The sequence below is a fragment of the Trichoplusia ni genome, chromosome 7 (assembly GCF_003590095.1).
Source record: "Trichoplusia ni isolate ovarian cell line Hi5 chromosome 7, tn1, whole genome shotgun sequence".
Classification (NCBI taxonomy): domain Eukaryota; kingdom Metazoa; phylum Arthropoda; class Insecta; order Lepidoptera; family Noctuidae; genus Trichoplusia; species Trichoplusia ni.
Genome location: NC_039484.1, coordinates 4267808 through 4290629, shown reverse-complemented (window position 1 = coordinate 4290629; position 22822 = coordinate 4267808). Strand labels below are relative to the sequence as shown.

Here is a 22822-nt window from a genome sequence, read left to right as displayed (position 1 = left end):
GATAATTAATTACTAGTATAACATTAGGTGAATACATTAACAATTATTATATTTCTAAAATAATTACTGATTACTAGTAACTTTCTAGCGATTTATGACACTTCAGAGTTCCTACTTTTACAAAGACCAGAAAAAGGTAGGGAGAGGGTACAAAAAAATAAGGTCCGTTTCAGGAAAAAATTTGGAAAAAAACAACCATTCAATTTATGACCGTACGAAACGTTGCTAATCCTCGATTTTATACTATATTTTTTGTTACAGTGAGATCAAAAATAGGTGATATTTAAAAAAGTCTGTCTAGCTGTCAAGGTTTTAGGGATACAGCCTGTTGACAGACGGACAGAAAAATGGTCAGAGAACGGGACTTAATTATTTGCAAGAGTTTTTAACATTCATTAGTGATATTACTTCTATGCTCTGTCTAACTTTTCATTATCTAGTCTGTAACTTCACATAACAGTCAACGTTTCTAAATGGATTTCCATAGCATACACTCTTTGAGCCGCTAACCATTTCATAATTGACTGCACATTATATGGCAACTGACGCCTAACACGAAAATTATGATCATGATCCTTATTGTGGGGGTTCTGAAATATTTTACGGAAAATTGTCAGTCATTGTGATTGAAAAATGATGAAATTGAGATGAAATTGTCACTCAAGCGCTGTTAATGAGTATGTTCGACGCATTATTGCATCTCCGGTTGTGCGGCAAACCTTCATTCTAAAGTCAAGAATCGCGAAATCCATCAGATTTTGATAATGTATCGAGACTTTCTGTTTAATACTTATACAAAAGAATCATGACCGTTTCTAGCACACGGTAATTTTAACCTTTCGTCGTTCCGTTAATGTTCAAATTCATACAAGAGCCAAGATGACGGACAAAACTTTTGTTCACACAAAATTTGCCGCATATGGGGCACGAAACATGTACACGACACACGATAAAAATTGACGCGGTACGTATACTACTCAGATATTCAATTACAATACATGAATACTGACTTTAGTTTTCGTGTTAGGAGCACAGGGCGCAACAATCCTCTTAAAGTAATATCACTGCAGTTGTAGAAGCAAAATGGCGCGCTAGTGATATCTCACTCCCACAACCACATCAGACATACTGGAAGAGGCGACGGCAGTATGTTTGCTTTCCAAAATATTCCAGATTCTAACTTCACTCGTACATTTGTGAATGCATACGGGACTTTCTTCTATATTTGGGTGGATGTCCATGTTCCTGGCTTACATTAATCACGTGGTCTTCATACGTATGTACGGTGGCTTTACAACCGTTTTGACTGGAACATCGCCAACGGATCTTGGGGCCGTGTGAAGTCGCGTAGTACGTATAATGGTTGAATTTCAGCATCCTTTTACCTTTCATTGAGAGGACAAATACGGGACCGATATCGTCGTCCTCTGGAACAAAATTGCAAGTCAGTTTTATTAGGTTATGTTAGTTTGTTATAGTCACTGATTAGTTAGTAAGTTTTAAAGAAAAGGATTTAAATTACCGTATTTGAAAGATTCGACCAGGTGAAGGGCAGTACAAAAACAAACTAATGTTTTACAAAATATGTATTCAGCAACAATAGTTACAATTACATACAGAATACTAATTATGAGAATACGAGTATATGCATCAAAATGCATGGGTATACGATATTATACCTCCGAATCTAATCAAATATCACAAAAAATAACAGGAACTTCCGCCTTAAAATAAATAAAACATATTATTGTATTTTTTTTTCGTCTAAATATGATCTACAGTATGAATAACGTATAAATTGTATAAAATTACTTTCTAAGATAGAGAAAAACTGGTAGATATCTTATAAATTAGTAATATATGGCATAAATACATAACTGGCCGTTTGGGCTTCGCCGCGGTCGGTTAACCTAGTAGCTAAAACAGAATACTCACACACGAGCGTTTGCTCCTAAATCTACAATTACTTAATAACTATTTCTAGAGAGATTCTTTGAAGCCTATCACGACCACTTAAAGTGAGACTAGTAGAGGGAGAGAGACGAAACTATAAGTTACGTAATCCTGTTTTTTCACTTTTCACGTAAACACGTCGCGTATTATTCAGATTTTTTTAACAATAATTGTAATGAAAAAATCCTCCTTTCACGATCAACGCATTATAGGTTTACGGTGTGGACTAACGTCACGTGACGCATTTTCCGCCACAAAAGTGGGTACTGCTTATGAAAGTAGGTGGGATGCTACCTCTTAAAGCTACGTTATTGTAATTGTGGAAGCAAGAGAGCGGATTACACGACGGAGACCAGCGTCCTTCTTTAACAACTGCAATAATACACGGTAGACGTTAAAAGGTGACAGTTAGCCCACAGTTCCACATTAGAAAGTCAGTGGTGTGAGGACCAGGTAGTGGGTGTCCCTTGGCCCTTACGATACATGTTTATGAGAGCCTCTGATTCCAAATACCTTATTTCCTACTGTAAAGACTAGAGCTTTGCAACTGGTGCTGGCAGAACAAGTCCAGCATGTCTTATGTGAGTGGTTCGCTGTGGTACAATATGTGTACCCTTTGAATTTCATTATTCGTTTTCCTCGCATCGAAACTATGTAGTCAGGTATCACTGTAAAAGAAAAAAACCTTTTGAGTTCTGATTAATATGTGGAGCGGTTGTAGGTATAGCAAAGAGTAAAAATGTTGTCTTATTATATCAAAACCTCGTTTCGGAAATAAAATTACTCAATAAACATGATAATATCCGTTTTAAATAAATTCAATTTATTTCATTTTTTACATTACTTATAAATAATAATCAAATTATATTTTAGGGATTTTATATACAGATTATAGGAAAATAAATTATGTATTAATACATCAATTAATACAAAGAAAGGCACAGGTAATGTAAAACTAATGAATGTAAAACAAAATATTACTGTTTTCAAACTACGTAGGATTAGACTTTACACCAATTCGAAACGTGCACACAAATTTGAAAAACAAAACTGTTAGCAAATAATGTTCTAAGTTAACACTTTTAAGCCCAAAATCCTAGCTGACATTAGAAAAAATCAAATATTAAAAAAAGAGATGCTCTCACATATGAATAATTGAATGGTTATGGTTCTCGTCAATCTGCACGATAATTTCATCGATAGTGATAATGAACGCGCGGCACCCCCGAGGCATGTGCGTGGAACACCTCCAGCGCCGCTTGGAAGTCTTGCTTGGACCCAAGGAGTACGTATAGCCGTTCCTAAGAATCAACGTTTTCCCGCGCTGAGATGTAATATACTGCGCTGTAATTGGGTAAATTGTTTTGTTAAATCAATGTTTGACTGCACGGATAGCCGAGTGGTTGAGGCCTGTCTTGAGTCTGGGTGTGTGTGAGTCTGCACAAAGCGTGAGACTTGAACGTTTGTCAGATCCCCCACCACACAAGGATTCAATTCAAGGAGTCGTTTTTTTAAAGGGGTTGCCTTTAAGAGTTCTGTACGCAATTGTTCAAACTCAACCCAACAGTTTGTGCTTTGGAGTTTGTTGTGCCGTTTCTTCTTCATGACTAACGTACTTAGGAAGCGGTGAAGGGTGAACGAACCAGGATGCTGCCCAATGTCGACTTTGGCTTTCCAAAAGTGCTACTTACTTTAGTAGCCTACGTCGAATGTTCATTTTTTATTTTTGGATTTCGAACAACAGTCTACCAGATTTATTTTTTATGAACTGTAATACTAAGACATTTGAACTCAAATGTATTTTTGTTGTTTCAAGCAGGAACAACAACGGCGCGATTATTCTCAACTGCAATAATGATGTCTTAAAGGCTCTCGGGACTGTACTTTATAATAATTTTTTTAACAATACGAATCTTTAATTAAAAGCTTATCTCTATGGTAAAACCCAGCCTTTGAGTCACACAAAGGCTGTTACATTACAGATACTCGAGTAACTATGCCCACTATGCCCAAGCCTGCGTCAAACTTGGTTGTGGGAGCGAGAAAGTGCTTTAAAACACGTAGATCAGAGTCTCGCTTACACAACTGCAAAAGTCGCAAAACAATTGTGATAGGCTGTGTAACCTGAATTTGAATTCTTATCCCATCGTGCGTAGCCATAGAATTTCCTCTCATAATCCTTTAATTTAATAATTAATGTAATTTTGTTAAACATGGCTAAAAACTACATGAATGAATTTCGACTCGCCTTTTGGTCTGGTTAGTACTGTCACATTGATGGTCATGGGAGTGATTTCCACTTACGACAAATTCTTATATCATAAGCTGGATCTGTGTGTCTAGGTGTAACATACGTATTTAATTATGTAGAAATAGATTAAGGTATGTAAGGTAAGTACTAGCATAATTTTCTCGTTTAGCTATCTTTAAAAGGTCTAAACTTTGTAACAGGAGGTGGGGGGTGTGTGTGAGTTCCTATCACTGCTGCTACTTTGTCCTCGATCGTGATGACGCCTGCTCGGCATCCCATCGACCAATACGTGGAACACCGCCATCGTTTTTTCATTGTATCCTTTGGAGTACTCGAATAATAATTATATCCATTCAATTGCAGCATCTTTTTATTTTTCTGTGTCAATACAAATTGACCTAAAAATATTTTTCATGTTATTCTATATCCATCCTAATATTATAAAGAGGAAACCTTTGTATTTTTTATGTTTGTATTGAATAGGCAAAAAAACCCCCGGACCGATTTCAAAATTTCTTTTACCATTACTTAGAGGGATTCTTCCGAATCCGTATAGGCTATATTTTACCCCGGAAAATAAGCTCAAAAATAAATGTCTACCCGTGCGAAACCGGGGCAGGTCGCTAGTAATTTATATATACGAATCAAATTAATTCGGTAAGGTCAGATAGTCTACCCAACTCGATTTAAGAACCATTGCAAGACGCTAAAGACAATTTGATGTAGAAGTTCTCCTAAAGAGTGTCCATAATGCCATAGATATCAAATTATAAAGATAGTGTGACATTTTATCTTTATTTAAAATATATTTTCACATTCAATTACAATATGATTATTATTTACAGTCTATAATGTAGGTTAATTGTAGCTACATAGTCTAAAGAACTATAGGTATATACAATATTTATATACTAAATAAGTATTAGTATATTAGAACATTTTTATGACTTTACACGAGAGATTATCTAGGAAACCCTGACTAGTTTCTAAATTAAAGGGCCTAGGACCACAGCCTCACATAAGACTCCTGCAGTTTTTAAAAGCTTTTTATATCGTGGCAAAAAAAAAATAGTTAATTACCAAATTTTGTTGAAATTGACCTAGTCGTTTGGCCGTGAAGACTTACCAAATATTAAACACATACATGTAATAAAATTACACTACTAGTATTTTATATTAAAGTCGACCGTACATAGTGTGACAGCACAAAGTTTACATTGATCGATCGTAAAAACATATTGGGAAGGGTTATGTCCAGCCAAAGACTGCGATAGACCACTTTGATTGAGTAAAACGTATTCATTCCTTCTTGGAATGTGTATGATTCTCATTTAGTGTGATTATAATGTCCTCGGCGGTCTTGATGGCGGCCTTGCAGCCGCTACGGTGGTGGGTGGAGCATGCCCAGCGCACGGTCGAGCCCTGCGCACGAACTTGGTAGTAATTGTAATTGTTCAGTCTTAGCATACGCTTGCCGCGACGGGACGTGATGAAATGAGCTGAAATAGTATGAAATGTGATGAATATTGATTTCAAGAAAACTACTTATATTGGAAAGTTAAAGTTAGTTATATGAACAGAAAAACCTACCACTACACTTTAAAATTGTATTGTAGAAGTGAGACGAATCTCTACGCAGCCTAAAACGCCTTTTTCACTAATGTAACAATCTTACTTTAATATGAGGTGATAGGCCTTACTGAGGCTTTTACGCAGTGTTAGAATATAACTGTTTTTCAATGATAAAAGAAGAAAGAAGTTAATATTGAAACTAGATATAAGTACTTAAGTAAGACAGTTATTTAGCAAGCTAATAATATAAGCAGTGTTTTGGCTAATGTGGTGCAGGTCTCTTTACAGTCCGGTAGAACTGTTTCCCTGTCTAAAGGTAAAGTAATAAAATGAAACTATTTTTATAAAGAGAATAAGGATTACCTAAATTTTACAAGCAAACCACAGCCATAGCCGCAGTATTGAAATATGGCCAATGTTACTTTACGAAGAAAAAAACAAAATATCTATTTAAAATATTTTTACTAAAATAACGAAACAAAACAAAAATAAACATAAAATCCCTTTTTTAAACTAAAACAAAAATTAAAATAACATAAATTAAGTACCTATTCATAAACTTAACAATAACATTATCACACTTGTTATAAGGGCTCTTACCTTATAAGGCAAGTAAAACATAGTAATCTCTACTTTATTTCTAATTGCACAAGATTTAGTTTTAAATGGGATTAACATCAAAAATGTAGGCGGCCAAGTGTTTTAGACATGTTTTGTAGTGTGTTACTTACAAAAACAGATTTTTTTTTTAATCACTGACACAAAAACGCTCCGGCTGAGGAAAATCATTCGATGATTACACATTTGGCGTGCACTGTGTTATGTAGCAGTTTTTACAAAGTTTCAATTTTAAGATATCATCATCATCATCTCAGCCTATTGCCGTCCACTGCTGAACGTAGGCCTCCCCAAAGAGCGCCAACCATCCCATTATTTAAGATATACTTATATATTTTTTTAAATTTAGGTAAGACTTGTCTCCAATAATATAATTTTTAAACCTGACTATTTGTTAACTCCACCCAAACTAATCTAGTGCAATAGAATTAAAGTACCTATCTATGAAATATGCAAACGCTTTGCATTTTTAATTCTCAATATAAAAATAAACAATTTTCTTCTCTATGCGAGAAGAGGCCTTTGCCCAGCAGTGGGATAACAATAGGCCGATGTTATACAATATATTTTAATGCTTACTCAATGTACGTCCATTGGTTTTTAATAGAATAGGAACCATTTAAAATTTGGCAGAAATGCCTTGAAAACCAATCATCGCTATGCAAGCATGATGACTTGGCCCGTAAAACTTTCTATACATATATCTATTTAATATTCTTTTACATAACCATAATAATTTCTCATCAATTTACCCCAATTAAAATTTAATAACAACGAATTTGAATATATCGACTCTTAGTCTTCTTAATTTGGTATGATATTCACCGTTTTATAAAACAATTATTGCACTTACTAGCATCATATTTAATCCATTGCTTTATTTATAAGCAACTAATCTAGATTATCACATGCCACTAGCCACATGGCAACAATCACTAGATGTGGTGGCAAGAGCCGCGCAACTCTAGGATCAAGATTATCATCGCCGGCAATGAATTGCAAGCCAGACGACATCTCCCTTAACGAACGTTTGCGAATGCTACTAACTGTAGATACCTTCTCATATAATATTATGACTAAAAACAATTATTGTTCGTGTGGTAGTGTGCTATAAAGTTGCATACCGTAACCACCTCTTAGCTTTGAACACCTCAAAATAAGCAAGAAGTATCAGATAACAGATCACCGTGCTTAGTTATTACCAAAATATAGATTAAAATGTAGGAACTAACATATTATTAGTCATATTTTGTGCTAAAATGCCCTCTGCGTGTTTGATCTTACGTAAAATCCCCATTCAAACCAGAAAAAAACTCTTTGGTTTACCTGACAAACAATAATATTGCAAATTCATTCTTGATGGGGGAAATAATAAAAATACGTAGAGACACGAACGTCTTTTACAATCTATGCTTTACGTAAGTGAGGTAAGGTTGAATTTGCAATTTGCGCTAGTGTACAACAAGCTTAAAGGGACCCCGGTAATGTTAATGTATTGATGAATAAAGTATGTGAACAAAAATAAACGGTTAATTGCGAAAATAGGTATGCTTCTGGTGCAAAATTATTGTCAACTCACCAAAACTTGTATGGGACTATTGGTTGCTTAGCATTTTTATTATTTCCATACAGAAAATTGTTATTCAAAACATGACCGGGGTCCGTGTACCAGTCTTACTGTAATCAATCACGTATTAAACTTATCACTCCAATGCACTAAAGTTGGATCATGGTTATGAATTTCTGAGAGCGAAACTATTTTGTACTCAATAGTTCTGACGGAGGCGCGGCACCCCTTGGAGTGATGTGAGGAGCAGTACCAGCGTATGTCCGTCTTGCCCTCATATCTGTTGCGGCAGGAGTACTTGAAACCGTTGTAGTACAGCTGGCGCTTGCCTCTCGGCGTCATATTAAATCCGACTTCAAAAAATATTAGCACTTAAAACCGTAACACAAACAGAATGACTAAAGACATATTCATATCAGCTAGATACTGAATATCGTAATTCCAACCTTTTTGAATTTAGGATAATTATCATTGAGTAAACAATTTTATTTCCCGTTGTTGACAGAAGCAGCAACATGATCGACCCAAGCTCCTCGGAGGAAGACAGTGAGGATGAACACAAGAAGCAGCCCGGTAAATTACCAGGTGAGAACTAATATGTACCGGGAAAAACTAGCAAAGAACTGTATAGACAGGTAAGAACAAGAAAGATCGGATAAAGGTGGATCGGATAATCATGAAAAAGTAGAGTCTGATGAAAAACAAATTGCGATTAAGATTCACATAATAACGATCAAAATTTGAAATGAAATTCATTAGTTACGATTTAAAAAAAATAGAACTGGCCAGTTCAATCAAGACAGTCAATTTGTTAGAAATCTAAGGAAGTTTTTTTATCCATCGCCAACCGACTCTACAACGAACAACAATACACTAATTCAGTATATTTCTTAAGTAAACCTAATCCAATAATTTTCTCGCAGTTATGCCACCTGCTTCCCTTGCTGGTGGGAGGCCATCAGTACGAGGGAAGCCAGAACTGCCTCGAGGGTCCACAGCTGGTCTGCCAGGTAAGATCCAATTTTAAAAGTTCTGTGTAAAGATATAGATAAATTAAAATACAGGTAAGATAGATGCAATGTGGATCACATGCAAGATGTGTCTGTGCCGAGTTGAGTAGATCCCCACAGAGCACGACCTGTTATGGGTTGGATTCCCGTACAGTACAAGCATTTGTGTGATCCACGCACTCCTGGACTGAGTGTGGTTCTCTTCGTGTATGGGATTTGACTGTTCCCAAAATCCCCCGATACAGAAGGAGTTTTTAGGAGCAAAACAATTTTAACAAAAGCCAGCTAATAGATTACGAGAAAGTAAAGAAATATGAACAAGACCCGACGGTAAAACTACCATCCATTGCAAAACTTCTGATTCCATTCAACCAAGAACCAGACAAAAAGTTTCATTCATTTATTTTATTTAAGCGTCCCTTTCAACTTGCAATTGTGAATGAAAACCTTGAAGACAAATAAAGAATGAAATACTTTTGTTAATAGAAAAACTTGTTTTCATTCATCACTGTAAAGCAAGCAGATTTATAATAGTGGGATTGCTATTTAGAGCGAGCTTGGAATGACAGGATTAAGTTATACAGAAACTTGTTGCGACGGCAGTAAAAGGAGAGCGGTATTCTTTTTTTTTTTCTTAAAAAAGCATCTATTCTTTAATTCTTTCTTGCCAGAATTAATACGACTTGCACAAATTTTTTGATACTCGGAATTACATATGGACGTAATTGCGATCTTCAGTGACAGTTAATATATAATGATCCTTTATGATTTAATTTATTTATTTTTCCAATGATAGACATTACCTTCCGGTCCTAATTTTGATCTTGATTAGTCTTTGGTTATCGTGTTGCCTAGGGAAATAGGTTAAGGTTCAAATAGGCAGTGGCTCCTTATAAAACACTGGAACTTAGCTGCATCCGGTTAGACTGGAAGCTGATCTTAACATATGTGTGAAAAGGCTAGGCTTGTGATAACTTAGATTCGTTTACTTTCGAGTACTTTTTAAAAAGTACAGGATAGAAAAATGATGTCATGCATACATGATGTCTTAATTCGGATGGAAAATCATCACTTTCACTTTGGATTGAACGGAAAGGAGTATCAAACTCCTACTGACTGAAACCTATCCATGTTCCTCCTTTGCCCTTCGTGTACCGAAACTGCGGTAACCCTTTTGGACAATCCCTCTCCCCCGACATGATGCCTAGTGCTCTTATCTAATCTTCTTGGTCGTTCTGTCCTCACAGGTCCAAGTCCTCTAGCAACAGCACCTTTAGCAGCGCCCCTTCACCCGGCAACAAGACAGAGGGAAGCAGCAGCGCTCGCGCCCCCGCCCCACGCGTAAGTACCAACTCCATCCAATAGATCTAACTCACGCCCATTTCCATTCACTGACATTCTAGAACAATCTAGATGCTACTTTAGAAGTAGTAACCTCTCCTGTACCTAAACCCCTTAGTTATAGTTTTAGTTGTTAGTTTAGTTTATTATTTAGTATAAGTTTTTTGGTGGTGATTCTGTTGTTTACAAAATTAATGAGAATGAGGTTAAATATCCTCTATATCTACATCTATACCTTAAGAATTTGTCTCGTGTTTGAAAAAGCCTAATGAAAGTTGGTGAAATTGAGACCGTTCAGTGTGCCGTCGTAACTCTCGGAGTTACGACGGCACACTGAACGGTCTCACAACGACAAAGTTACTGTGAAACGTAGTGGTAGAAAAACAACTTAATAATTGAAGCACTTTCAGCAAAATTTAAAAGTTTAATTTTTTAGTCTTAACTGATACTTTTTTATAAAAAAGATATAGAGCCATAGCTTGATAGAATTAAGTTTTTGCACAGCAGTATCAGAGCTAATGATTTAGAAATTTAAGAGTCTTGACAATTTTCAAAATATACTAGAAAAATCTTCAGTAACGCTTGCAATACAAGACAGCTTAAGTAATAAAATCGTAATAGAGCTAAAACTAGATAGTAGAATCGAACATAACCATTAGTCTATATACACCAGACCAGGTATCGTCAATCTAAAAACAGCCCAAAAAGCAGGAAGACAAGGTACAATTTGGATGTAGTCGGTGTGTAAAGACGTTTTCACTTACATTGGCGACTTAATGCTATAGATCGAGTAGATCTTTCTTGCGCAGGACGTCCACTGGGAGTGCGAGCTCCGGGGAGGCACCAGCGCCTTCGCCGAGCCCCTCAGGTGCCAGCCATTCTGATAAGGACCAAGACCCTCAGGTAAATATTCTACTCTTTTGATGTTTTGAACAACTTGAACTTTGGCCTTCAAATAAAAAAATTAATGAGCCAAACTTGTTTGAGATTTTTATGGGACTAAAGCTATTCACGATAAATGAATAATAATCAACAATCAAGTGCGAAGTTCTGAGTTTCATAATAGAAATATGATACAGACAAATTAAAAACGTCCTCTTTTTGATGATATTTCTTTAATTTAATTTCAGTTCTTTCTGATATCTTAATGCAATTCAAGTATAAGTAATAATGTAATATTATCTGTTATTTTTATATTTACTTTGAACTCTCACACCATTTTGGAAAACTCCAGGTGATTTTAGAACCATAGATGCAAAGCAAGTATTGTTATTTCACGAATTTTAATCCTGACAATACCATGCATTATGACTGAAATGTTTATAGGATACTTACTTTGCCTCGATCACGAAGGGAACTAAACCGAAATTAATCATTAACGATAATGCTGATTCTCTCACTACATTTCTTTCTAATACATTTATTTTTCCATCAAAGGAAAAGATCGAAAAATTAGAAGAGGACAAAAAGCGACGCATCCAGCTTTACGTGTTTGTGTCTCGATGTATCGCCCATCCGTTCAATGCTAAACAACCGACTGACATGACGAGGAGACACACAAAGCTGACTCCTCATCAACTGGAGACCATCCAGGCTCGGTTTCAGGTAAGCAACCATTATTTGTCTAAAATAAATTACTTAAGAAAATTTTTTGACTTATTTTGCAGCTTCTTGTTATCAGAAACTTGACTTAAATTATAAGTTTTATCATACAACGGGTTAGTCATGAGTATTTATCGGAATCACGAAAATAATTTCGGACCAAACCTGCTACTAAACATGAGCTAATACGACGGTAGTTTCGCGAGTCAAATTAGTGGAGCGTTCCCTATTATAAATATGCGTAATAAACTGTCTTATAATGTCTTCATAATGATTCTCACAGAAGGTACCTCTTTTTCTTGTTATGCGTACTTTGTTTATTATTCATAACGATTTTTTTACACATTCTAGGTTAACTGTTCCATAGGCATCATTAAAATCTACTTTTATTTCTAAAATATTTTACTAAATAAATCCGACATCACAATAAGAGCAATCGTTTCCAATTTATTTTTGGAATATTAAAATGAAACCAAAACATCATATTTTTTTTTTTAATAGAGCAATTAAATAAGCTTTTCTGTTAAAACATACATATATCTTTAACAATCATAATAATTAAACATGGTTCTTATATTTCATTGAAATTAAAATAGAACACAAAAGGAATTATAATGATCGTTTATTTTACAAGAGGAACAAAAGGTTAACATTAATTTATTCTTACATTAACAGATACTTGTAATCGGAGCACAATTCTCTATTACATTTGAACTAATTTATTTAGAACATAAATAATATACAGATTGGTATCAAAGGAAGACAAAAATAATAACACGATGAGGATTTCATGTCTAAAGTCTTTTTTTGAGAACATTTGCGAACGATAGAAAAATACCTAACTTTCTAAACAGCTTCCTACATGTTAGCTCCGGCTTTTTTAGCCTAGTTTTGTGTTTACAGTCGTGTATTATAAAACACACTCAAATGTATGGAAAATTCATATCGCTCCTATGAGTCACGAGAGTTAGTCCTATCGTCGTCATACATTCCAGCGATTCCCTTAGTCATTAGCAATAGTAGATATGACACTTAAGCTAGATAATCAATAGCTCTTTACACAATGAACAAAATAGGACTAACACTAATACACTATCCATATTTGTCCAGGCTTTCCTCAAGGGTGAAACACAGATCCTGGCAGATGAGGCTTTCCAAAACGCAGTTCAGTCATACCACGACGTGTTCCTCAAGTCGGAGAGGGTCGAACAGATGGTGAAGTCAGGAGCCTGTTCCCATCATGACTTTAGAGAGGTCTTCAGAAATAACATCGAGAAGAGAGTCAGGTTTGGAATGTTAGGATGGATCTCAAATTCGGGATTGCATGCTGATTTTTTTTGGGTATTGTTAAATGTAATCAAAATGCTGTCTTCAGTAAAGGGAGTATGGTTTTATTTGCTTTGATTGAGACTTTTGTTTTGGTGATAATGAAGCTTAGATGTAAAGAAACAAAGAGTATTAACGGTCATTATCCTTGACTGAATACACGAATATCATGAAATTGGCTTTCCGACAGAGGAGTGTAACAAAGTAAAAATTATAAACTATTAAAATAATTTTGGTATTTTTTAAACAGCATTCAGGATCCCTTAAGAAGCCTTGCTGGAAGACCAAAGACAAATTTAAACTTAATGCTTTTGCAGTTAGAATTCATTTTGCCGTGCTGTGAATCCCGAATATGTATAACGTGTATCCCACAGGTCTCTCCAGAAATTGATGGATTAAGTAAAGAAACAGTTTTATCATCATGGTTGGCCAAGTTTGATTGTATCATGAAGGGTACAGGTAAGTCTAATATTTTGATGCTTGATCATATAAAATTAAAATAGATGGGAAAAGCGAACTTGATAATGAATTAAGCGAAGATGATCATGATGAAGACAATAAAGTATAGTCAAATGTAGAAAATGATGTAGATCCAAATAAAACCTGATAGATCGATGGAGACTTTTATGATTTCAATAAAATGTTCGCTTTTCTCGAAGGTAAAGCTAAAGACGACGAAAACGAAAATGAATTTCTTCGATATTAACTTCTTGACGTTGTTTTATGTAATAAGATCAAATTTTATTTTATATTATTATTGCTTTGTAAAGATAATGAAAATCTAGAATATTAGAAGAATGAGCATGTATACGGTTTATGTAATGAAACAACTAAGTCGAATAATGTAAAAGTCTTAGCATAGCTGAAATTGAATAAACCTTGTAGTCTTTAATTTATTAGTACCTTTCTATGCTAATATTGATTTACTTGAGTTTAAGAATATAGGCATTTACGAAATGAATGCTATAAAAATAATTACTCTTGATCTAAATCTTATTGCAAGAGATTTTTTTATCGTTGGATTCTGAAGAAATTTCTTTTCGTTGTTCATCCGTTTGAAGTGAGGGTGTGAGGCATGCAGCAGTGTGATGCTTAACTGTTCATGTGCTTGAGTTTGCAATGTAAATGTAAATGTTTAGAGCTTGGGTCTACGGGAGCCTTCTCATCTTGATTGGATTTTAATTGGCCTTAATGAAGAACAAGAGATTGAAGTTCGTTCTATTAATCAAACAATCAATCAAGTCAGCTATTGCGATCCACTGCTGGACATAGGCCTCTCTGATGTTGCGTCACATACGCCTCCGTTCTGACGCATCTAGTCCGACTCAGTCAGTAAGGCTTCTTCAATAAGTCTCATTTTAGTATCTTTTCTTAGTCTTAAGAAAACCTTGCTCTGAGCTGTGTCATAACTGCATTTTTTTTTGGCTGTCCCTCAGTAATATATACACTATAGTATTTGAGACAGCTGTCAACTAATGAATCAGTGTTTTAAAGCTTTTGAAGTACCATATCATGTGCACCTCGTTTCTCAATGAATAATTAATTGATTTTAAAGGACCAACAATGGTTTTCAAAATAAAATCTACAATAGAAATTATCTTTTCTTAGGTTTAAATTTCTTTGGATATAACAATTCACAAAGCAAAAATCTTCCATTTATTATCTTATACCCGTAAATATAAAGCCTTTATAAAACGAAATCATATTGTTAATAATAATTGGTTCTGATATCTTCTTCAAAGGAAAATTATGGCGTATAATGTTCAATTTTACCTCAAACGAATTTATTTGAACTAAAGCCTGTTCGCCTTCCTAGAAATTTAATAAATGATTAAATATAGAGTTTCTGGGGAATGTTCTGTAAATATCCAATTATATTTCAGATATGTGATCTTTATCTACGTATATTACAGACCGTGATAAAGTTATTTTTGGTCATTGAAAGGAAGCATTTCGGAATCATTATTTTTGATGTTTTTTTTATAGATTCATTTTTTTGAAAGACTTTAGTTTGTTTTTGAAATCGTGTTTGCTCTTCGGACCTACCCTAACCTGCTGAAATGTCTAAATGGTCATAAGTCGTTAGTAGCTAGCAAACTACTTAATGCAGTCTACAAATTTTTCACTAATAGGTATTTAGTTATAGTTATAATAATGATTCTTCTCGTAATTATTCTTAGTTATAAAGATGTTAAGTAAGGTATTAATGGATGCCTTCACCTAAAAATAGACAAAACTTATCCTGAACGTTTCCTTGTTGAAAATTGTCAAAATTGAATTTTATTGGTTAATATGGTCTTGGCTCCGTAGACACAAGAATATGTGTGCTGACTGGTAGAATATGTGTAAACCTAGATATTACATATACATATATATTTAGGAATTTAAATGTAAGAAATATTACCCGTAGCAAAATTAAGAAAATGATAAAAACGAACGAAAATGTGATTGAAGAGAATTATTTTTTTAATCGTCGCGTCGGTCTCCGGTATTATTATAGATTTTATAAATATCATCATCTCAGCCTATCGCCGTCCACTGCTGAACGTAGGCCTCCCCCAAAGAGCGCCAACCATCCCGGTCCTGGGCAGCCCGCATCCATCCGCTGCCAGCCACCTTCTTCAAATCATCGGTCCATCGTGCCGCAGGACGTCCTACACTACGTTTGCCTAAACGTGGTCTCCACTCTAACACGTGTCTGCTCCATCGACCGTCTGTCCGTCTGCAGACATGGCCGGCCCATTTCCACTTCAGCGTGCTGATTCTGCGAGCAATATCGGTAACTTTGGTTCTCTGGCGGATGACTTCGTTACGAATTTTATCCACCAGAGATACCCCGAGCATCGCTCTCTCCATCGCACGCTGAGCAACCTTGAATTTATGGACCAGGCCCACGGTGAGTGTCCACGTTTCAGCTCCATACGTCATTACGGGTAGGACGCACTGGTTAAAGACCCTGGTCTTAAGGGATTGTGGTATCGACGATTCAAAGATATGACGTAGCTTCCCGAATGCTGCCCAGCCCAAACGTATTCTTCTGCTCGCTTCCTTCTCGAAGTTGTGTCGCCCCAGTTGGATGGTTTGGCCAAGATATATGTATTCTTGCACAACCTCGAGAGCAGCGCCATTTACGACCACGGGTCTCGGAAGAACAAGGCCATTGTACATGACTTTAGTTTTATTTAGGTTCATTCCGAGACCCACACGTCGCGAAGAATCGCTTAGGCCGTTAAGCATCAGCTCCAACTCCTGCAGAGATTCCGCCATGATGACTATGTCATCTGCAAATCGCAGGTGTGAGATGTACTGACCGTTGATGTTCAATCCCCGTCCTTTCCAATCAAGCGTTTTAAAAAACGTCCTCCAATGCGTTTGTAAACAGTTTCGGAGAGATTACGTCTCCCTGTCTTACTCCTCGACGCAATTGGATTGGTTTTGTGCTCTGTTCTTGTACTTGAACGGTCATTGTCGCGGCCTTGTACAAACACCTCAGCACCTCGACATATCGGCAGTCCACGAGACATCTCTGCATGGATTCCATCACAGCCCAAGTCTCGACGGTGTCGAAGGCTTTTTCGTAGTCCACATACGCTAGGCATAGAGGTTGATTATACTCCTCTGTCTTCTGTATAATTTGCCTTAGCGTATGTATGTGGTCCACGGTGCTGTAGCCTTTTCGAAACCCGGCCTGCTCCGGTGGCTGGAAGTCATCGAACTTTTGGGCGAGACGATTCGAGATAACCCTCGAGAACAGCTTATACACATGGCTCAGAAGTGAAATGGGGCGGTAATTTTCAAGCCGCGTATTATCGCCTTTTTTGAAAAATAATACCACCACGCTTCTGCTCCATGCCTCCGGTGTTATGCCAGTATGGATGACGGAATTGAAGAGGCTTAACAAGCTCTGTCAAGACAGGTGTTCCACCTGCCTTGAGCAGCTCAGTGGTTATTCCGTCATCTCCCGGAGCTTTGTTGTTGTGTAGCTGTCCGAGAGCTATTCTAATCTCACCCATGTCAATGTCGGGAAGCTCGTCTGTAAGGTGGCGTGTAAGTCTGGCTCGTGGGTCATCCGCGCTGTGTGCTTGGGGCGGGCTCGATTTTGGTGAGTATAAGTCCCCATAATACTTTTCGACTTCAGCGAGTATCTCTGGCTTCGAGGTAACGGTAGTGCCCTGTGACGTACTGAGTTTTGTCAGGTGACAACGGGAGATATGAGCCTTGGAAAATACTTTTGAGCCTTGGTTCCGCTCTATAGCTTGCTCAATGGATCGGGTATTCGCACGCCGAGTATCGCGTCTTATCAGCTTTTTTATCTCCCTGTTAAGTACCTGACGCTCAGACGGTGTTGCGTTTATGTTTTCTCGCCGTTTCCTCATCAATTCCAGGGTCTCGCTGGTGAGTGCCGACTTGCGTCCATTACTCATCGGTCGAAAATACTTATAGCCCACCTCACGGACAACCCGTACCAGACAATCGGTGGCGTCGCTAATATCCTGAGTAGTTTCCAACATAGCGAATCGATTTCGTAGCTCCAACTGGAAGCTTTCGCAGCCAGCCTCGACCTGGGGCACGGTTGGTCTGAGAGTTGACTTCATCAATCGCGCTCGCTCGATTTTGAGATTTATACTCAGAGTGCCTCTTACCAGTCGGTGATCACTACCGGTATTGACCCTGTTAATCACAGAGACATCTCTGAATATCTGGCGCTTGTTTGACATAATGAAGTCTATCTCGTTCCTCGTCACGTTATCGGGGCTCCGCCAGGTCCACTTCCTTTGGGGCTTCTTCTGAAAGAATGAGTTCATCAGGAAGAGCCCCTGAGCCTCGAGGAAGTTTACCAGCATTTGCCCCCTGTGATTTCTGCGCCCAAAGCCGAAGGGACCCACTCTCGACTCGCCATTCTCTTGTACTCCTACTTTGGCGTTGAAGTCACCCATGACAACAGTGTAGAATGTTTTGGTACGAGACATAGCTTTCACTATGTCTTCGTACATGGCCTCGACTTCGTCGTCTGGGTGCGAAGACGTTGGGGCATACACTTGAATGACCTTCAAAGTGTAACGCTCCGTTATTTTAAGAACAAGGTATGCCACCCTTGCCGACACACTGCCAACTTCCACAATGCTGCCCTTGAGTGACTTGTGGATCATAAAACCGACGCCACCTTGAGATGGTTGGTGTCCTTCTCGGAAATAGAGTAAGTGACCAGCCTCGAGAGTTATCGTCTCCTCCCCCTGTCTTCGAAGTTCTGATAACCCTACGATATGCCAGTTAATACGACTTAACTCTACTTCCAATTCGGCAACGTGCTCGTTCAGCCGTAGTGTACGTCCGTTATACGTCGCCAAAGTCAATTTGCGTAGGTACCCTGCCGTCACCCGGGGATTCTTAGCACCCCCCACTGCACCGTTACCGTGGCCGGTACCATGGCCAGGAATAGTGCAGCTACCGGGAACTGGGGGCCGTGAATTTAAATTGTGCTGCATAAGAGGGGGATTTGCCGTAGTCACCACGCTTGGCATGCGGGTTGGTGACCGCAGTTCTGTGGTATAGTTATTCTCCGTGGGGCGCTGCTGCCCGCCCCCGGTGTTGTTTTGTCCCTTAGTCGCCTCCTACGACACCCACGAGAAGAAATGGGGTGGTGCAATTCTAGCCCGGCACCACACGGGTATTTGTATTGTTTATAAATAAGGTAAAATAATAATAAGCGAATGTAACGTATAGTTTGAATGATTTAGTTCGACAAGATCACAAAGCTTGGATGAAATGTATGCAACTGGTATGTGTAGGTATAGTAGAATGTAAATGGTTAAAATCACTAAAAGCACACCTCAATGATGATAAAAATAAAATTAACATTAAAGAAATTGTTAAAAACGAAACAGAATCTGAAAAAAAAAGATGTAATTTCACTTGAGGTGCGCTTAGCAAACTCGAAAATTAAGCAATTTCCGATTTTGCAAACATCCTAAAACTAAATGTACCAGAAATGTGTGTGCCTGTGTCTGTCTCACTGTCTGTGTTTCTTTCCCTTTCTCTCACGACATGTCTCTCTCACACATCCTGAACAGGAATAACAGGTATCACTCGACAAAATTATCATTTGTACCTTCCTTTTCCATTTTTTGGCTTTCGTCTTGTGCTGTTGCTTTATTTTAGAATTCTTCGAGGCGGTTTATATGAAGATAAAAAACGTTTTCGATATCTACCTATTTATATTCGATCACTATTTTTTATATATCTTTAAGTTTCACCGTACTTTCTTACATAAAATTATTATGTACAATGCTTAAAGTAATTGCGTCATCAACGGTTAAATTTGATACAGTTTTTACATCTTCGGTTACAATTGTAATTTCATCGGTATTCTCTTTTTTATTTATATTATTCGCTTTGTATACACTTATAAACTTTACAGTAACACGCGGTTCTATAACGACTACACATATGAGTATATTTTACATTTTGTCACTAAAAGGATGTTCGAGGTAAGTGTTTAGATAAGTGCACTGCATGAACTGATGTGTCCAAAATCACAATCATGGCTTTTTGTGTACACCACAATCTATGTTAAAGTATTTATTTAGCTTAAGTCGGGTTCTTGGGACAACTCCGAATTTTTAAATAAAACTATGACAAAGTTTTACAAAATAGTTCAAAATTTACATCACATGAACGGCACTTTACTTATTTGACACCAACTTTGTTCGATAGTTTATCTTTATCCAAAGTGTCTGGATCATCAGATACTTTTTTGTCTTCTACTTTATGTATTTCTACACCAAAGTCTTCGACTGTTTTGGCTTTTATTTCAAGAGTTTGTAACCTTCAGGCATACCGGGAGACGATGAGTCGAAGAGACCGTCGCGTGCGCAGCAACAGAGCCTTAACGCTGAATGCATTCTCAGCAAGGAACAGCTTTACGACATGTTCCAGCAAATACTAGGCGTCAAGAAGTTTGAACATCAACTGCTTTTCAATGCCCTTCTTGTAAGTAAATGGTTTCAAAAAAAAATGTTAAAAGGTGTTCGTGACAGAACACTAAATCGACAAATACTTATTTATAGCGTCATTAAATTCTATTGGAACTATATCGTTTCCAGCATTATAATCGAAATGAAATCTTCTAAATACCCATAACGAAGTAGAATTTTGAATCTTCAAAACTAAGATATCGGCAAAAGTAAGTAACCTAACTATCTATTGCAGTTGGACTCCGCCGATGAACAAGCGGCAGCTATAAGAAGAGAACTCGATGGCAGAATGCAGAAAGTTAATGAAATGGAAAAGGTAATCAAAGACATATTTATTTAAGTTGTAACCAAAATCAATATTGAACACTACTGCACAAATGATACGATTCAAATTCCATTGCAAATAATAAATTCAGATAATTTAATTCTTAAAGAACCGCAAGTTGATGCCGAAATTCGTGCTCAAAGAAATGGAGTCCCTCTACATCGAAGAGTTGAAGAGTTCCATCAACCTTTTGATGGCCAACCTGGAATCCCTCCCAGTGTCCAAGGGTGGGGCTGATTCTAAATACGGCCTCCATAAAATCAAGCGGTATAATCACAGGTCAGTGTTCAACACAATAATACGGGAAAACAAATATATTTAAAGAATCTGTTAAGAAATGAGATCGTAGCTAATGAAATAATTGGAAATGAAAGCGCAAATCTTTCAATCCACAGCGGAATCTGAAAAGCTGGTACAATTTTTAATGTTTTTGTTCCAAATACTTGGTATCATAAGACTTTTAACACGCTACTGTTCCTATAATTGTCAAATATTTCCCTCTTGATAACAGACTGAAATATAATAAGCAAACGTTAATAGAATTGTTCAAAGGAACTACTTTTACGAGAAACGTTGCTTCCATACATCTTAAAAATTTCATCTTTTGGGATTTTCAAAAAGTGTCTACGTACAGAAAAAACATGTACTACAGATTAACTAAATTTTTACTTAGAAGAAACCGCTCTAGTATTTGGAACCTTCTCTTTGTGTCCTTAAACAAATATAAATGTGTCATTTGATGTTTAAATGAATGTGATATCATTGCTGTATGTATTGGATGTGGTCAATGTACGCTGTTGATTGGCCAATGATAAAAGATCCGAAAAAATTGGACGATTTCAACAAAGTCCAACATTTATTTGTCTTTTTATTTTGTTTTATGGTTATCAATGGTCAATCAGCATTGAATGTTTGTTAAATGGAATTGAGATTTAAATATTTAAAAGCCATAATGTTCTATGGATTTCAATGCCTATTTTGACGATGCAAAGAAAAAACTTTATAATAGGCCCATTTATACTCAAAATTGTAACTTCTCAAAGTATTTTCTTTGCATCTTATTTCTAAATGTGTATTTAGAATATATGTGTGATAAAAGAAACCCAGAGTACACTTTTCAATGTTATTAAATAAAAGATTATTTGAATGAGAATGAAGTCATTCCCGAATAAAAGTTTTGACGAAATAACGATAATAATTAATTATTCTTTGACAAAAGTGTACAAAGGATTAAATAAATTTAAAACAAAAAGCCCCCCATACATTCATGCAAAACTGTTTACCTTCTTATCTGATTAAAATACTTACGGTTAATATTAAGAAATGTATGGAGAGCTCAAAATCATTGTTGAGATCAAAATCTAAAACCTATATTTAAATGTCTGTAACTAAATGTTGTGTTTCACCTGTCTCGCTATTAGAATGTTTTCGTTTCTACTGATAATCTCATCTGGATGCAACGTTTAATCATCACTAATATCGATTTTATCCTCTACTTAGTCTAGTTTTGCAAAAGTAATATATTCTCCTACATCAACTAGAGTGATTCTATTACTTTTGCATGGATTTCTTGCACTTGAACTACAACCGTTTTATCTACTCCTTAGACGTTCATCCAGACATTTATGTTTTCTACTTGTTCATTTCTATTTGGTTTTTTCTGTCCCTGGCACATACCGGACGGTAATAATAAAGGAAGTACAAGTAATGAGTACAGAATTGATAATTTTAAGCACGTGTCTTGTGTAGCAGGAACCCTACACATTCCTAACATGAATGATACAGTTTGCAATCCTTGAGTTGTCGTCTGGACCACTGTAGCTAATTGACAGTAAACTAGAGTAGAGCTTAATGCTAAACTTGATAAATTAGATGAAAAGCGTGGTCCAATGAAACAAGTTATTAAACTTGATGACAACAATGGATATACAATAGCTTCCACTACACTGCCAGAAGATTTAAATAAGCTTATAGTTGATTAAAATGTAGATAAAGATTTTATACTTCTAGTCTTAATAGCTAAAGTAACACCTAAGCGACAGCTCCTGATATGTAGTTACGATTTCCTAAAGTGAACATAGAAAGCTTAACTTTACCCCACTGCTTTTATTTTTGTTTCACATCTTTACCTTTTTTGTACTGTTTTTATTTTGTATAAAATACTTCATTTAAATATAATTCTACAATAAATAAGCTTTAAGCTTTGTTAGGGCTTCGCTTCAAATTTATACATTTATATAATACTTTTCATTCAGCCGTACAATTTAAGAGATTCTAGAAAGA

General features: G+C 36.5%; 1 protein-coding gene and 1 long non-coding RNA gene across 16 annotated transcripts in view; one reads left to right on the top strand and one right to left on the bottom strand.

Annotated features, from left to right (window-relative positions):
- Positions 1-5058: 5058 nt before the first annotated feature.
- LOC113496161 lies at positions 5059-8295 on the bottom strand. The gene is made up of 2 exons (XR_003400791.1): positions 8215-8295; positions 5059-5703 (listed from the first exon to the last, which is right to left on the bottom strand). It is a non-coding gene; the product is annotated as an uncharacterized LOC113496161 (long non-coding RNA).
- Positions 8296-8437: 142 nt separating this feature from the next.
- The window catches only part of LOC113495834 (calcium-dependent secretion activator), a 34706-nt gene continuing 20321 nt past the window's right edge, over positions 8438-22822 (top strand). For 11 of the 15 annotated variants that reach the window (XM_026874816.1, XM_026874822.1, XM_026874818.1 and 8 more), the window contains exons 1-5: positions 13627-13699; positions 19312-19320; positions 20073-20230; positions 20450-20530; positions 20649-20818. In XM_026874816.1, coding sequence (XP_026730617.1) covers positions 13687-13699; positions 19312-19320; positions 20073-20230; positions 20450-20530; positions 20649-20818 — 431 coding nt within the window. In that variant the 5' untranslated portion in view covers positions 13627-13686. Of the gene's footprint in view, positions 8547-8884; positions 8972-10218; positions 10313-11106; positions 11216-11749; positions 11918-13024; positions 13196-13614; positions 13700-19311; positions 19321-20072; positions 20231-20449; positions 20531-20648; positions 20819-22234; positions 22244-22822 lie in introns of those variants that run through there. The other 4 variants (XM_026874823.1, XM_026874814.1, XM_026874817.1 and 1 more) reach the window with 4 other exon arrangements.